Source organism: Lepisma saccharinum, chromosome 10, assembly GCF_977018435.1.
Source record: "Lepisma saccharinum chromosome 10, izLepSacc3.1, whole genome shotgun sequence".
NCBI classification, from domain to species: domain Eukaryota; kingdom Metazoa; phylum Arthropoda; class Insecta; order Zygentoma; family Lepismatidae; genus Lepisma; species Lepisma saccharinum.
The window spans coordinates 52,519,418-52,537,488 of record NC_139238.1 but is presented as its reverse complement, the minus strand read 5'-3'; the positions used below and the strand labels follow the sequence as shown (position 1 = coordinate 52,537,488).

The following is an 18,071-nucleotide window of genomic DNA, read 5'->3' as shown; positions in this document are numbered from 1 at the left end:
TTTTGAATTTTGAGCAGTAAGATCATGGACCTGTCTTCTGATATCCTCAAACAGGGCATGCAGTTCATTAATATGTTGATTGGTTGGAAGAGTGGCAACTGTCTGAGTGAGATGTTTGATCTCTGCTTGGATATTCTTGATATCTTCTGATTTCAATATCCTATTCACTGCCCTCTTAATATTTTTAAGTTCCTGTGATGTAGGCAGATTTGATACTGTATTCTGCAAAAATTCAAGTGCCAATTTTACATTGTTTAATTCAGAAGCATCAGCCACATTTTGCATAGCATCTTGGAGCAGGGCTATATCTGCCTGAGAGGGTGTGGATTGTTGTAAAATTTCAAGCTTTGTTTGGATATCATCGATCAAGTGATGAAAATGAGATAGCTCAGATTCAGTGTTGAGGTTTTCAAGCTTTGTGATTTGTTGCTGGACACTGACAAGGGTATCTACAATACCGGGCAGGCGGGATTCTAGTACATTTGCCAAATCACTTTGCACTGCTGCTATTGTACCCTCAAGATGGGTTATGGTACTTTGAATTTTTCCAAAATCTTCATATGTTTCAAGTTGCAGCTTAATATTTGCTGCACTCCGAGTTATTGCACTCAAAGCATCAGAAGATGGCAAATTGTTCATAAAATTTTCAAGTGTCTCAATTTTTTCTTTAACCTCGGCTATGGCATTGTTCAGAGGATCCAGGTTAGGTATTTGGAGTGACTGAATCTGTTCTTTTAGAGTGGAAATCACTAGATCAAAATCTTCTTGTGATTTTATGCTTTTGACAATTGTTTGGAGCTGTGTCTGGACATTATTTATCTGTTCCTCTAATTGTTGTTTCAATTGCTCGGAGTTGTTGGCCTGAGTCTTAAATTTGGCTTGAAGAGCTGCTACAGCTTCTTCTAAACTTTGAAAATTATCTAATGTGGCCAGATCAGTATATTTCTGAAGCAATAATTTGAGTTCAGAATCAATTTTAAGAAGAGGGTCCATGCATTGTGATTGTAAATTTGTAATTTCTAATTGAAGACTGGCATTGAGTGTGGTTTGTAAAGCTTGTAAATCACTTCTTAATTTCTTGACTCTGACATCAAGCATCAGAATCTCATCACTGTGATCTTCATGTCTTGTATGGCCAAATATATCATTAGGCATTTTTGTTTTAATGGTTATTTATTATTGAATATCTGATTCTTAATTCTATAAAAAAAGGTATAAGCTTGTCATAGGATCCAGGGACCTCAATATATAAGCAGTCACCAGCAGAAACAGTATATACAGTGCCAGAAATCATGTTTGAGTGCTTAATTCTATAAATATTTCTCCCTACTGAAATTTTGACATCGCCCTCAGGGGTTGTAATAAATTGCAATTGACCACCTACAGGTAATTGGTAATGATTTAAATTATTGTTAAAAATGTACAATGTTTTGCCTGTTTCATCATCATTATCTGTAAGTATGCTGTTCAGATGAATAATTAACAAGCCACTCAGTTTAAGCAGCATATCAGAAGAGGGTTGTGGTGTTGGCAGCTCCATAATAGCCTGTTTTTTGAACCCAAATAAGTTCATAGGCATGTTTATTTATTTCAAATCATGCTCTGTGTTTGGGCATTGTTTGCCATTTTTCAAATCACAATGCCCCCATTGTAAAGTATGTATGCCACATGATAAAATGCATCTCTTATCATCATGTGGGTCCAGGGCCACTTTTCTTACAATATTTGAAGTCAGCAAGTGATCCACACTCTGAATTCTATTTTCTGATGTTTTGATTGAATTCTGGGATTTGAGGCAATTTTCATAATCTTCAAATACAAGCTCTTTTTCAACAGTTACTTTGCCAATGCCCTTGGCCTTTTTGACAGCAACACCACTACATGTTTCAAAAGTGTACATCTTGGCACTTAACCCAGCAAATTTCACAATAACATCACCAAGTGTCTCATCTTTTAACTTGCCGGGCACTTTTTTGTTGTGGGGTTGAATTCTTGTATGTTCACTGGTATCAAAGTATTGAAACAATTCAGGCTGTAACATATCTTGATAAACATCTTCTGTTTGAATATCAAGAACAAAACTATCCGTGTCCATGTACATCAGTTTTACACGATCACCATAAAAAGGTTTCAACACCTCATAATACAATATTAACATATGTAATTTGGCCAATTCTAATATCACAGCCCCTACATAAATAGGTTTATCAAACTTGATCTTTGTTTTCTTCATGTTGAAAAGTGCCATGTGTTCATCATAAATTCTTCTGTAATTGAAATTAGGCTTTGCAACCAATTTTTTGCTCAGGCTGGGGTCAGTAATTATTTTAACATCGGTATGTTTTCTAACATTTTCAATAGTTTTGCCATATACAGAATTAACAATCAATTTAAACAAGGCCTTATCAAATTGGCTCTTTGCCGATGTTCGAAGCTCTGTGTTTGTATCAATGTATGGTTTCAACCATTCTGAGTGCCTGAACCTCAAAACTTTGCCAACTTTGGTCACTTGAACACCATGTTTCATCAGGAACTGGAGGTTTTTGTAATATATGACATAGCCTTGTTTCGGCTCCAGAGTCATCATGAGCTTCTTCTGTTTAGAGCCAGGTGAGCACTGAACCTCGGAAATTGGGGGCAGATCAGAAAATTTATTGTGCAAATCATCAGGAATTGTCAGATCAACCTCTAAGAATAGGCCATATTCACTGTCATCAAAGTCCTGAAGATCCTCAATATTGAAATTTTCAACCCACTCAAGCCCTGCATATGGCAGTTTTTGCATCATGGCATGACCATAGAGGCTGTTGGCATCTACATACAGTATATAATTTGATGGCCGTGCTGGATCATAATCAGGCATATATTTGTTATTTGCTCTGGCATATCTCTGAGAACATTGCACCATCCCCCCTCTTATACATTGCTCCATAAACAGATACTTATCTTGATCGTGGATCAGATCCAATTGCATTTTAGTGTTCAAAAACGTTGCGGCCCATGCTAGGCCCGGAGCACTGTAAAAATATACTGGATCCAGTTTATAATTTTGCATGGAAGATTTTCTGAATGCCTGCAATATATCAGCTAAGAGGGTGACATCAAGTTTCAAATATGCCATGTGATAATCACCAAATGTCTTGCATTTTAAATTGTTCCACATCAACTGAGCATGGTGATAATCTTCATCACTGATTCCAGATCCTCTGATTCTGCTGTAAAACGCTTCTTGTGGTGGCAGGGAACACTCATCAAATTTAGAAAAATCTGTAACATAGTCATATGGATATACACCCTTCCGCCTAATTAATTTCAGGTCCTGATTTGGAAACAATGCACGTGTGATTTTGAATTTATCATCAGATAATTGATTTGCCAGTGTAGGCAGGCTAGCAGGTAAAAATCTGTAAGAATCAAGAAATCTTATGTGAATAGAAACACCATTAACTTTAATTATCTTGCTAATAGATATATATTTCTCATCATTTTCAGCTAAAATATTTAAATTCTCCTTGTTAAACCCCTCGTACCTGATTAAATGATGAAAATCATAATTGGATGCTCCATGGCAAAATATGGGGACAAATCTTGGTCTCTTGATCTGAATATTGCAGCTATTACACAGGGCCATTAAGAATTTACCATCTGTATGAGAATGGTGATGAACCTTGATATTTGTATCTGAAAATTCACAATCACATACCGGGCATTTTTCTGCATTGTTGAAATCTTCAATCTGTTCCTCTGTTAAAGGCAACATAGGTTTTGATTTTAATAAGATGTTAGATGCTATGTCACGGCACACATTTTCTATTATATATGCAAATATTTTGATGGCATTTGGTCCCTTGTATGAATATTCTTTAATAACAACACCATCCCGTATAACCACACAACAAAAACTGGAAGGTTCATGTTGCTGGTATGGTGTACTTGAAGATTCTTCGGGATCTGGGCTACAGAATGCAAGAGGATTGAGGTTCGATTCAAAATCACAGACAATATATACTGGGTGTTCCAACGAGGCTTCAAACTTTTTGAATTTGCAATTTTCACTTGGATTGGGCATCACCATATGAACAGGTTTATGATTGCCACAGTATTTCAGATGCTCAATTAACTTGTTTTTTGCAATTTCTGCACTCTCTTCCCGAACCCCCTTCACCATTTTTCTACCATCAAATACAGTTAAGCATCTTCTACACAACTTGAATATTGTATTGGATTTGTCTAGTTGTGTTCTCACTAAAGCTTCAAGATTATGTATCAGAGTATAATGATATGTGCTATCCCCTTCAATTAAGAGCAAATCAATCGGAATAGCAGATTCATCATCAAGTGTACTGATTCTGAGAGGTGCTATCGGGCAATTGCCAGTGGAACAAATCAATACATTAATAGATAATTGCTTGCCATTGATGTACCTGGCCCTTTTTTCAAATTTATCAATATTCTGAACAGACATTGGATATTCTAAACCCTCCATTGCCTCGTCAAAATCATGTTCATGTTGCTTGTAATAAGTTATTCTCTGAGGATCCCTTGAAACTGGATACAAAGCAGCTAAAATACACCACAAAAAGCATTTCGCGTCATTATTTTTTATATTAACCACGGCTCTTTTGTTTTTGATATTGGCAGGTAATGGCAGATATGTAGAACCTTTTAATGGGCTGAATTCAGAAATATTAACATATAACTTGTGCGGAGAGCCGCATAGGCTCCATCCAGACTCTTTTGCTGCAAATTCAGAGTGTTTCATATTCAGTTGATCCATCAAACTGCTTATTATTGTGTCTGCATTTGAATATACAGGTACAGTTTCTGTTATGTGGGGCTGTGTAAATTTTGTGCCATTTGGTTTCTTATATTGAGTATACAATTTGAGGGACAGCTTATAAGAGCCATTTTGTGCATTTAGAATTGCCTGTATATCAGGTTTTTTACTGTTCAAAAAATTCTTAATGCCACATCTTGGCTCTGATACAAACCGATAATCCCTAAGTTGGGCATTAAAACTGCTACGGATGGGTGCATAGCGTGGCTGCTTTGCCGGTCCAGCATTAACAGGTGCTTCATGCTTCCTTTTCAGACCAGATGTGGATGGTTGTGAGGGCAATGCTGATGACTGTACATAAGAATTACACTTATGCCATTTGTAATATGCCTTGCTTAATATTTTATGGCATCTTGGACACATTTTTGTGGCTTTTCTGCATTTCTTAGAGTTACAAATACGGCAATGCCTAGCCCAATGAGAACTAGATATATTTTTATTACACCGATTGCAATATTTTTGTTTTGGCATTTTTTCTTGTTGTTTATTATATAAGATTTTCTGGGCTTCAATTCAAAACTTTATACTTAATAAAAAATATCAGTTGGGTTCAGCAGTTAGTGGCTGAGCTGGTGCTTTTATACCCAAACAACAGCAGTAACTAGGTTTTGGTGATAGTTTTGCTGATGTACAACACACTTCACCAGGTTTAAAACCTCATCTCTATATCAACTAAATACAATTCAAAATTGGATTTTGAACTGTGCAATAAATATTCTGTAAGTCTCACTTGTGTTTATATTAACAGAACAATACAAAACCAGAATTGTATTCAGGATTGCATGTTTTCATACAAAAAAGCCATATTTTTGACAAGTTTATAAACAACAATCACACAGATATAGCTTTTACACACATGGCCGAATCTGTCTGAGCAGAGGAGGGAGGGGGGTTTCAGATTTGGGGGCTATCAACTAGCAGTAATTATTCTCAAAATCTCACTTGTGGACATATTATTTTGCCACATGTATTTCAATCTTAAATATTTTATCAGGACTCGAACCCCGAGCCTTTTGTTTACAAGACAACAATATTATCATTTTGCCATCAGGGGAGGCTTCATATTTTATGAGGACTTAAACCCAAACCTCCACACCTAAAAAATTGGGGTATAGGCCCCTCTTGCCATTGTCTTAAGTATGGGTAAATCTATCTGTTGAGCCCTCGCCTTTTCTACACTAGAAATTCAGAATTTCTTAAAAATCAGAGCATATCACACCTGAAGAATTGGGGTACAGGCCCCATCTTGGCATTGTTTTAAGTGTAATCAAATCTGATTGTTCAATCAAATAGCCTCGCCTTTTCTACACTTGTAAGTGGCGCTGTCCCTACCACAAACACCACTACTATTTTCCTCCAGAAAAGTAACTGGTTAAAAATAATTTCAAAGTTCTTACTACTTGCAACGACTTTGAAATGCAGTGAGATCAGTATAAAAGAATAATAACAATTATTCCAGATTATTTTAAACTATGACTCCACGGTAGACGAATATCGACCTGGCCACCAAATTTCCTGGGGTTCAAACAACAGCCTGGTTTGCCCTTTCAATTTCATCTAATCATCACTCACATAATAGTTACGATTCACCAAAAACGGCGGAAAAGCGAAGTAAAATAACATAAAGACAAATATACTGTTTACCTGAATTTTTCTCGTGGTGATCGTAAGCATGGCGGAGAGCAGGAAACTTTAGCATTCGTAGAGGCTGCGTCTCCTTCAACAATATTTTTAAACTGAAGTCTTCAGCAATCTACAAAATGCATAAATATAATTGCAACATTTGAAATAACTACAGTTGATAAATATCAGTAATTTTTTAATTCAAGTATTTTTACATTCAACCAATAAGTTTGTTCGTAATATGCGTTTATTTGTAAATATTTACAGGACGATCTCTTTAAATCTAGACTGACTCTTTCATTGCGTGAAGCCACCGTAAAAAAGACCAATTGGTTGCCAGTGGATGTGACGGTACTAATATAAGCGCTGGAGAATAAGGAATGACTCGCGTAAGAAAATTTATGTCCTTTACTGTAACTCATTTCTTTGAATTGACCCATCGTTAATGAAAAAATATAGGTACACAACCTTTCGATTGGGAAGCAATTGATATATTGATTTGGTGTTTAAAGTTCACTTTATGCACAGTAAGGCTTATTGGGTTTGGGCATACAGTTTTAAATGGGATCCGAACAACTATGTGCTTCCGCTGGGTATCGAACCCGGGACCCCTTGATTGGTAAGCATTTGGAAGTGTGCGGAAATAATCCTGTTGTGATAAATGAAGAACTTCCTACACGGTTTTTCTTTTACGTTGAAGCTAATATTAACAGACAACAAAAAGAGTGGTGAAAAATTAAACGGACCTACTAACAGTGCATATGGACTAAATAAATAATAAATAATAATAAACAGTGCAATAAATTTTATTTTTTCTAAAAACTCAATGTGAAAGGAAATTGTCAGACTACCTAAAAATTCTTCACTAAAACGCTGCAAATATCAAAAGGAAAGAGAAAGAGAGAGACGAAAGAGGAGAGAAAGGGAGAGAGAGAGAAGAGAGAGAAGAAAGAGACAAAAGGAGGGAGGGAGGGATGGGGGAAGAGAGAGAGAGAGGAAAGAGGCGAGAAAGAAAGAAGAGAGGAAGAAGAAATGGGATAAGAGAAAGAAGAAATGGGAATAGAGAAAAAGGGGAAGAAACTTGTGAATAATTTTAAGAAATTGTGTCCTAAAGGTAATAAATTACCTGGGCAGCACGGACATCTATGAGGACGGCTACCTCTCCACCTATACCCTGTCCTAGCTAACTGTAGAGCAGGGCCGCGCATATCGGCAGATGAGGATGAGGAAAATCGTCTTGTGAAAGCGCAGCGTTGTCAACCGTACGGTCCAGACCTTAGTTCGTACGCTAAATGCACGGCTTGTCAAAATTTTCTCTTGCAGTTTTATCCCTAATATTTCCCCAATAAATTCTTAAACAAGTCGTACGAACCTGGAGACAAAAATACGGTCCGTTTGCCATGTGCGTCCAGTATTATCATTTTCAAAAGTTTGCAACGCGGCTTAGCGAAGGAGGAAATAGGGAGGAAATCGGGAAAACTCCCGTCGCCCATTACGCAATCCCGTTTCTCTTACTGTTTATTGGTGGAGCCGTCTCTCGTCACTACTTGCGCAGACTTATTCTCGTTCGACTGGTCTACAGTTAGCTGGTACGGATAATAAGCTCTGAGTCCCTTTCTCCTAAGCTACATTTATCGTATTTACGTAAGACGAAAACTTGAAATCATTGTACGAATTATCCTCATTTAAACTATTATTCAATGTACTCTGTAAAAGCAGGATACTTGGGTAAAAACAATTTCAAGAAATTAATTTTACGTATAATCTCCGCATGGTACCCAATTCAGCACCTTGTTATCGTACAGCTTTATACATGTTAAACAACAGTACCTCTTTCTCAAAACTGTCTTCAATAGAGTTACGTCACTTTTGTTCTGAACCCTGTATTTCTAATGAAGCAAGTGTCAAAATGGAAGCAATAGTTGACACGCATCTTATGCTTTTAGGGCTTTTTATTACTCCGTATACAAACCTTTATCAGACTTCTCAAGGGCATCAGACGGTTAGTAGGACCAAACCCTTGAGTGGTCTCTGGTGTAGGATTTGTTTATATTTTACATATATAGCTTTGAAATAAAATGCTACTAGTACCTCTTACTTGGAGATTTATTCAATAAATACATAAACTCTTTTAAACAGACAATTCACCAGATATAACTTGTAGGCCAAAACCTATTAGTTATATCGCAGTTTAAAACCCTGGTCTCTTGCTGATGCAGAAGAACCCCTTTTTCAGGGCTGGGTTTAAAAATATCCGCCTTGGAAAGCGAGTACCCAAAAGCCGCCCCGAGGAGCGCGGCAAGATATTTCCCCAACTGTCCCCTGAATCACCAGCCCTTCAGCAACCAAGAAAGTGTCCCACAGGCTTACAGAGCTATCGTCCTTTTATACAGAAAATTTGTTTACATTTTTCCAAGGCAACACTATAGTTGTTTATACATTCATACAGAACTTTTTATAACGTTTTACAATTTTCTTCTTTTTATCAAAATACCACAATCTTTTCATTAATTTTCAGTAAGAATTCAGTTATAAAAACCTTTACAAATGTGATATTAACAATAACGTATTTTTAAAGAAAGAAATATAACAACTTTTAAAGAAATCGGAGTTGAACACAGATTAATCTTATACAGATGTAACGGTTAGGGCTTGAAAAAGTTATAGTCGACTGGGACGAAACATGGCGTTCTTACAGAAAAGAAAAAATATAAAATAGAAGTTAAGATAATTTATTTTGTTTCATAAATTTTTCTTTTTTTAATATATTTCATTATGTATATTTTTGTTCTTTCTATTTCTGTTTTTTCCATTTTTTCTATATTTTATAATTATGATTTTTCTAGCTTTTTTTCAAATATTCATTTTTTTCTTTTTCTTCTATTTTTAAAAATCTCTTCAGTGTAAATTTGTCACCATTTTTTTCAACAAGACAGTCAATTAAATAGCAAATAATAATTAATTCATAACAAGTACGAATCATAGATTATTAACAGTTTTGTATCTACTAGTTGCTTCTTCTTCTTCATGATGTGAGGCAATGTTCATTTGGGATCGTCTTCCTTCAACAGCTTGCGGCTTCTGGATAAAACATGAAACGGTTTGGTCATCTTCTTCAAATCTACATTCATTTTGGTATATTGGTAAATACTCCTCTGTAGTCTTGAGGTCCATTAACGTTGATCTGCTACTTTGACTTACTCGCCAGTATTTTCATCTATTTAGTTCTTCTAGCTTCTCCTCTTTTGGAACGGAAGACGGATTTTATAAAAGAAGTGCAAAGTCCCCGTTTGTCAGAAAATAAAGGGAAGTGTAGTTTACTTCATCTTCTTGATTCAGAAATTCTGGAGCAATGGTATTTTCCCTTATATCTTCTTCGGTGACGGACCAATTGTCGGAATACGATTTCCTTTCAGCCATTAATAGTTTAACAGACGAAGTCTTACCACTAACTGCTTCAGAACTATCTTCTTGGCCATTTCGAATCAAACTTTCTTCTATGACTTGTCCCTGCACCGTTAAATATAATTTGTTGGCAACCTTATGCAAATTGACTTTATATCTTTTGAAAAAGGGATATCAAAATAACAAATCTGCCTCTAAATTCTTTACTACCTAATCTTAGAAAGTGTATCCTGCAATTTCAAAATGAATTGCTCGGCATCCTACAATACGGGACCTTTCATGACATGCAAAATCTTTTAATCTTTTACCTGGACACCTTTGTAGTTTTAAGCCTGGTAATTTCTCTCGAAGCTTTACCCAGACGTTATAATTCAAAACAGTGTACTTGCTTCCTGTATCCAGAGTTTCAATCCCAAGACTTCTATTAAAATTTTTGGCTCCTTGCTGCAATTTCTAGTTACTTCGAAAACGGTAAACAATTTATCTTCTTTAGAATTTGGACAAGAATTTAGATCTATATACAAAGCTTATAATTTATCATTTGTAATAAATTTATCTTCGCTCTCACAAACATCAAAATTGTGAAGCGTTGTAGAAGGGAGAGTTCCTTCTACAACGATTTCCGGTTTAAATTCGCTTGTCTGGTAGAAGTAATTTACCATGAAGTTGCGGTCCCGGGTTCGATACCCGGTGGAGGCACAAGTGGTTCGGATCCCACTTTCAACTGTAGGTCCAGTCCCGATTAGCCTTACTGTGCATAAAGTGGACTTAAAACAACAAATCAATCAATCAATCAATCAAAACCATGAAGGTGCCTAGGGTTTAAAGAACTGTCTTCTGGAATTTCGTCAGTCTGTATTCTACAATCTTTCTTTCGAGACTGATTCCAAATTCTCTGATTCTGTTTGTTATTCCAGAATGTCCTTCTACCGGCATCCTTCTTTGGGAACCTTCGGTCTCTTTTAAACCTTCGGTTTGTCTGCCTGTGTGTCTAATTTTCTTCTTCTTCTATCTTTCTGGATAACCCAAGATTTCTAACTCGTGGCTGAGGATTTCGTCGTTCACCAGTTCGTTGGTTATCGGCTTTACATTCTTCCATTTGTTCGGAAGCTTCGAACTTTCCCAGGAAACTCATGAGTTGGTCTATGTAGGTTGGATCTCAAGTTAGCACCAATTGTCGCACTCGTGAGAGTAACTGGCTGATATTCGGTTTCAGCACTTCTGACTGGTTGATATTTTCTGATGAATTGTAGTACGCCGCATACACCTCCCAACAATATTTTTCTAACGATAACCCGGTACGTTTGTTGTAACGCCTATTTCTTAGCTTATTCATTTCCCTCTGTTTCGGTTCGGGTGAACCATACTGTTTCCTAAATGCAGAGCGGAAATGTTCATATGTCTTCCATTTATTTTCATTAGTCATGAATCAACCCTTGGCCTCATTAACCATTAGCGAGGGTAGGACGTTTAGTCGATACCTCATGGGCATCTTCATTAAGCCTTCTAGGTACTTCTCTGCTGATACCGAGTTATTTCACAATTTAACATAGTGATGGAACTGACGTCAGACATTCTGAATATTCGATTAGTGGAATAGTCTAAGTAGGAGTGAGACTCCACTAATTGTTCTGGTGATCTACCCCTAGTTGATCTTATTCTGCTGTTCCTTTTTGTTTCTTCCCTTGGATGGTTCAGAGTGATCAAGAGATTCAGAACTAGAATAATGTAACGACCAAGAGATTCTTACACATATTCTTTTCGGCAGAGTTTCCATCTCTTCGTTTCTATTATCTTTAATTAGCTGCAAGGTTTCCAGCTTCGAGGAAAATGTTTTTATTTCATTCGAACTAATATCAATTTGTTGCGTTTGGACCTCGTTCGATTTTCCTACCTCTCCTTCCAAATTTATGGATATTTCTATCTGACTTTCCTTCATCTCGGTTAACAAACAGTAGTTTAAATTATCTATCTCCTCTCGAACTTTCATTTCTTGGTGCAAATTTTCTTGTACCTGTTTAAAGTGATCTATCTGCCGATCTACTCTCCTCTTTGCTACTAACTCTTCTTATATTTTCTCTCCTTCTTCTCTGACTTTCGCTACCACATCAGATATCTCTTTTCTCAGATCTGTTTTGAAATCTTCAAGCATATGTTCATTTATTTCTTGTTCCCTGAGTCGATCTGCTTACTGTTCAGCATCTCGTTCAACCAACGTTTCTAGCAAGCGTGCTAACTTTAGGTTATTTTCTTTATTTCTTTTCTTCCTTCTCTTCTAGTATTTCCTCCCTTTCCTTTTCCCTTTATTTTTTGTCTTTGCATTCTCAGTTCAGTTTCTCGTTCTTCTAACCTCTCTATCAAACGTGCAAATTTCTGTTCATTTTCTTCTTTCTCCTTGTGCTTTAGTTTCTTTTCTTCCTCTCTCTCTTTTTAAAGTCGGACATAAACTAGATCATTATATGATTCCTACTATCATCCGCTGGGGGTGGCGTAACTTGCTTTCCACACACTAGCTACATTTAATTTCTACCTTCGCCGCTTCGTCTGACCCTGCGGGCGTATGTGCGCAACAATCGTGAATACGTATATTTGTTGCAACTAGAGCATAGTAACCAAGTTTCATCCCTCTTCTCTTCCCTCGTACAGCAAACAAGCTTATCTTTTTTCTGCCTGGTGAAGGACCTCTAGGAACCCATCATCTCTGCTTCTACTTCTGTTTTTGAAACGGACTTCTTCTGTTTCTGGAACAGACTTCTTCTTCCGTTTCTGGAACAGGTTTTTTCTTCCGTTTCTGGAACAGGCTTCTTTTTCTGCTTCTGGGCCACGAAGATCCACAGGTGGTCGCTTCGATGTTCCTGTCACGGTCGCCAGAAATCACCGACACGCAACGTCTGCCTTTAGGGTTTTAGGTTAGTCCGTATACAACCCTTTATCGGACTTCTCAAAGACATCAGAGGGTTAGTAGGACTAAGCCCTTGCTTGGTCTCTGGTGTAGGATTTGTTTATATTTTACCTGTATTGCTTTGAATAAAAGATTATAAAAATATCTCTTACTTAGAGATTTATTCAAGCTTCTGACGATATACATAAACTTTTTAAAACAGGCAATTCACCCGATATAACTTGTAGGCCGAAACCTACTAGTTATACCGCAGCTTAAAACCCTAGTCTTTTACTGATGCAGAAGAACACCTTTTCAGCGTTGGGTTGAAAAATATCCACCTTAGAATACAAGTATCCAAAAGCCGCCCCGAAGAGATCGGCTGAATCTCGAGCCTTTCAGCAACCAGGAGAGGCCTCCCGGATGGCGCAGTGGTAGCGTTGTCGCCTTGTAATGAAGGGGTCGCGGGTTCGATACACGGTGGAGGCACATAGTGGTTCGGATCCCACTTTAAACTGTAGGTCCAGTCTCAATTAGCCTTACTGTGAATAAATTGGACTAAAAACGTCAACTCAATCCAAGTAACCAGGAGAATGTCCCACAGGCTTACAGAACTATCGCCCTTTTATACAGAAAATTTGTTTACATATTTTCAAGGCAACACTATAATTGTTTATACATTCATAGTTACAGAACTTTTTACAACGTTTTACAATTTTCTTGTATTTTATCAAAATACCAATATCCTTTCAAATACTTTTTAGTAAGAATTCAGTTTAAAACCTCTTTACATATGTGATATTAACAGAAACGTATTTTTAAAGAAATCGGAGTTGAACACAGATTAATCTTACACAGATGCAACAGTTAGCGCTTGAAAAAACTGCATTCGACTGGGGCGACACATAGTTCAATCCTCGTAAACAGGAAGAATGGATATTTGTTGTTCTAGCTTTGGTAATAGGTTATTATTTAAAATAATAACAAGAGTTTCCCCAATCCCTATCTATGTAAGGTGCAACTTTAGAGGTAGCAAGCAATTTGAATTAAGCGAAATTTAAAATACCTTTACTAGATGGGGTTGGGGGTAAATTGGCCCTCATAATGTCTACGTACCTTATTCCGGTTGTAGTTATTTAATAATATTAGGGTTGGTGCAAAAATAATGGCCGATTTTGAACGGCAACTTTGAAATGGAATAACTTGGATCAAACTTTGTGTAGTTAATAAAATAAAGATCATTATAATCAACACACTTTTACCAACTAGAAACAAGATTATTGATTTCGGTACCCTAAACTTCCGGTCTTATGGAGTGGACGTTTTCGGCAGCATACTGGTTGTTGAAGCGTTTTTTCGTAGGAAGTTGTCGAGATGGTTGAAGAAGTGGTAGTCGGTTGGTTAGAAGTCCGATGAGTATTGTTGGTGAGGCAGAGTTCCATAGTCCAATTCGTTCTGCTTCTGCAAGGTTTGGTTGTACGACGTGCACTCAAGCGTTGCCCTGCCGAGGGATTGGGTCTCTTCTGTTGACCAATGGCGGACGCGTACATTGAAGTTTCCGGTGCGTTTCATCGATGTTTTGACAATAATTATCTTCTGGGTTTGTATCGCCGGGATTCAGAATGTTGTTAATGGCGGCGGCGGCAGACCAGCAAACAGTCACCACGACCTTCTTTTGTTGCAATTTCGGGTTTGTCGTGCTCCAACCATTGTCCTGAACGTAGTCGGTTTTCATAGAGGATACATCTTTCGTCGCACGTAACTATTCGTTCGATAAATTGGTCGTTATTGTTCAGCAAACGAGCACAGAGCACACCTCAAAACTTGGATTTTCTTTGTTATTGTTAAATTCGTGCCTCACGACCTTGTAATACTTGTCGAGTTTTTTCACCTTCCCAATTTTCTTCAAATGGCGAACTGTAGTCGAATGATTAACACCGGTTCAAATACAACCTGTCTTTTTGTATTGAGTGGGCCAGCGTTTCTTACCGCCTCCATTTCTTTGTTGTGAACTTCCAATGGACGCCCACGATCCTCCTCATCTTCGAGACTTATATGGCCGTTAAGGAATTTTTAGAACCCTGCGCACCGTATTCTCGAAAGGTCTTCCCTCACACCACGCTTTATTAACATTTCTAGTTGCTTCCGCGGGTCTGCGACCAAATTTGAGCTCATGAACCAAAATAATTAGCATTTCTTGCTTTGACATCGTTATTGTAAATAGCCTAGAATCGAGGTAAATCAAGCGTTAGGAAAATTATTTCAAGGTAAATCGATTAAGCAATAAAAAAGCTTTAAAGTTATATATAACATGCAATATAATCAATGAGATGTATTAGGAAAAGTTATTTGCAAAACTTAAACCGAGACAATTCGGCCATTATTTTTGCATCAACCTGAAAAATTAACGTTACACCAGATTCGGAGAGTTATATATTGTTACAGCGAATATAAGAAATCCATAAACTAATTTCACTCTGTATACTACTTCTCAATCTCTATATATATTGTACATATAAAAATTAATGTATGTGTGTATATGTGTGTATGTGTATATGTGTATATGTGTATATGTGTATATGTGTATGGCCTCCCCGATGGCGCAGTGGTAGCGTCGTCGCCTTGTAATCAAGGGGTCCCGGGTTCGATACCCGGTGGAGGCACAAGTGGTTCGGATCCCACTTTAAACTGTAGGTCCAGTCCCGATTAGCCTTACTGTGCATAAAGTGGACTTAAAAGACTAAATGAAATAAATCAAGCAAGTATATGTGTGTGTTTGTTTGTTCAGCAATAACTCTCGAACGCCTGGAGCGATATCAACCAAACTTGGTACACGTATCACTTGGAATCTCGAAAGACATATTGTGGGGGTAAGTCACCCCCGGCACCCTTAGGGGTTGGGGTGGGAAGGGGACATAAAGTAGCATTCTGTTGCGTGGCATTTTCGTGTCATATCCTGCAAGTTATGTTTCCTGTAACACCGCACGGTGAAAGTTGGTTGCCTACAGAGAAGGTGCGATATTGCTATCCTCGAGCAATTTCAACACATATCACTTACAATCTGGAAAGAAATACTGTGGGGGTAAGACACTCCTGGAAGGTGGGAAGGTGGGAAGGGGGTGACATGTAAAAATAATCAAAAACGATCGATATTAGTGTGGAATTCATAGTCTCGGGGTCACTAAGATGAATATAAAACTCTTCCACCTGTTATTTAAATGTGTCACTAATATAATCTATGATAGAATTCAAGACGAAATAACTGTCTCCAGTTTTACGTCCGTGACGTCCCTGTTGTCAAGACTGTTGGTTACAACCGCCTTAAAGTAATGAGTTCTCTTTGCATCTGTTTAAAGAAATAATAGAATTATGCAAACGAGATGTGTGTCATTAGCCTCAATTTTATATCTGTTTCAAATGGCTCTTATATTGAAGAAAGAATTACTTAAATTTCTGTTATTTATGTCGCACATGCAGCATCAAAACTAACCCAGTCAGACAGAATGCACGAATGTTAGTTTTATTTACAATTTCCTGTTGTTGATTAAACCCTCTTTCGGTGTGTACTGTACATGAAAGAAACTAACCTGACCAGGATAAATGTTCGCCACAAATTCGTAAAATCCAAGTCGCCTCTCTAGGAGCTCTTCGTACGTCAAGTTGAACGTCGCCTTCTCGTACGGTTCAAGCTCCAGCTGAACAGTAAACTTTTTTGCATCTCGTGCGCTGTAAACAAATATTATAATTATAATACTAGCAATTTATCTTAAGGTCATAATTTTACATTTCGATTAATACGTCTTTGAAGTAGGTGGGTAGTCGACCTTCGTGCTGGAGTGGTTATTGAAGAGCGCTACAATTTAATGGGACACAGGTTCGAATCTCGGACAAGGCATGGGTGTTCTTTGTTCGTGTCTATTCATCGCCGTCACATTTTGACAAAAGTAGAAGAAAAGCGATGTAAATTAACTTACGTCAATTCAACCAATCAAGTAGGTAGGTAATTTAAGTTATGACATGAGGGGTTTTTCGATTTGATCTTGGTAGGTTCTGGTCTTCAGAAGGCTATTACGTAATGTTGTGTGTGTGTGTGTGTAGGGTGATAATTTATCATACACATCTGCACATATGATCACCCATCGTATGGGAACAACAAGATATTCCACACATACGATAAGAAGGAATAATATTCCTGCTCATAAAATGGGAAACCGACGTATGTGTGATGATTCAAGAGAAACTGACACATTAAATATATATTGTGACCTTTTTTTGTTCTGCTCTTAATCCAGCTTATAGAAATAGATAAACAATTAGGAGAATATTTAATTGGTTTCACACCAAACAGACCTACAATCGATAGTATCAATATAATGAGACAAATATATGAAGACATTTTACGAACACAAGTAATACAATGATTAATTATGATACAATCAATATAGAATGTACTTTTGCTGATTACAAACAGGTGTTTCATAGTGTAAAAACATCAGTTATTCTCGAGTTCCTCAAGGAAATTAGAGTATCAAATAAACGAATCCAACTAATTTAAAGCATAAGCATGAAAACATAAGAAGCATAATAGCAACACGATTGAAACAAGTATGTGCTTACGGTGATGCTGCTATTTTTAATAATGTACAGATGGCAAATGTTATAAGGTTAGTAGAACATAACGATATTATCTAAATACAGGTTTTAAAAATAAAACGATTCAATAGCTTCAAATAGCTATTTTACAGTGTATTTCATAGTATGATGATCCCATTCACACCATTTTTACCCATGTTCTGGAATCTGGAATCCCAAAAGCTAGGTGCTGTTGAGTAGAGTCACATCAAATTATATGCATTTTTAAATGTATATAAATAAAATATATATATATTTTAATGTATATATATGTTTTAAAAAGGGGGTTATATCTAATTAATAAATCAAATAGGTGGGGTGGAATGCCTCCTATTTGATTTCAAATGCTGTCCCCTTTCATATTCACATGGCTTAAATTATTTCCCCCGTAAAAGTGTGTATATACAGGGTGTCATTTTAATGGCGCCCACGGACCACGGAAACGTATAGAGGACATCAAAACAAACAACTTTTCTCAGTAACATTTTTCTCGTTGGTGCGTCGTTTCGGCGCTACAGTCGTTCAAAAAAGCCTGTTTTGCCGCCTGAATGCTGGCAACCACACACATCATTTGATTGCATTCGTGACGTCATATCCCGTCGTGAAGCGATGCGTTCCAGGGTTGCCAGGAACACACATATTCTGTGAAAAATGACATAGCTACAATCAGCCACATTATGTACCGTAAAACAA

General features: G+C 37.2%; 1 protein-coding gene across 1 annotated transcript in view; it reads right to left on the bottom strand.

Annotated features, from left to right (window-relative positions):
• The window catches only part of LOC145993908 (uncharacterized), a 198,213-nt gene that overhangs the window by 91,792 nt on the left and 88,350 nt on the right, over nucleotides 1-18,071 (bottom strand). Inside the window, exons 4-5 of the mRNA XM_083129820.1 lie at nucleotides 16,334-16,472; nucleotides 6,482-6,590 (exon numbers count right to left, since the gene is read on the bottom strand). Of these exons, the coding sequence (XP_082985946.1) occupies nucleotides 6,482-6,590; nucleotides 16,334-16,472 (248 nt within the window). The remainder of the gene's footprint in view (nucleotides 1-6,481; nucleotides 6,591-16,333; nucleotides 16,473-18,071) is intronic.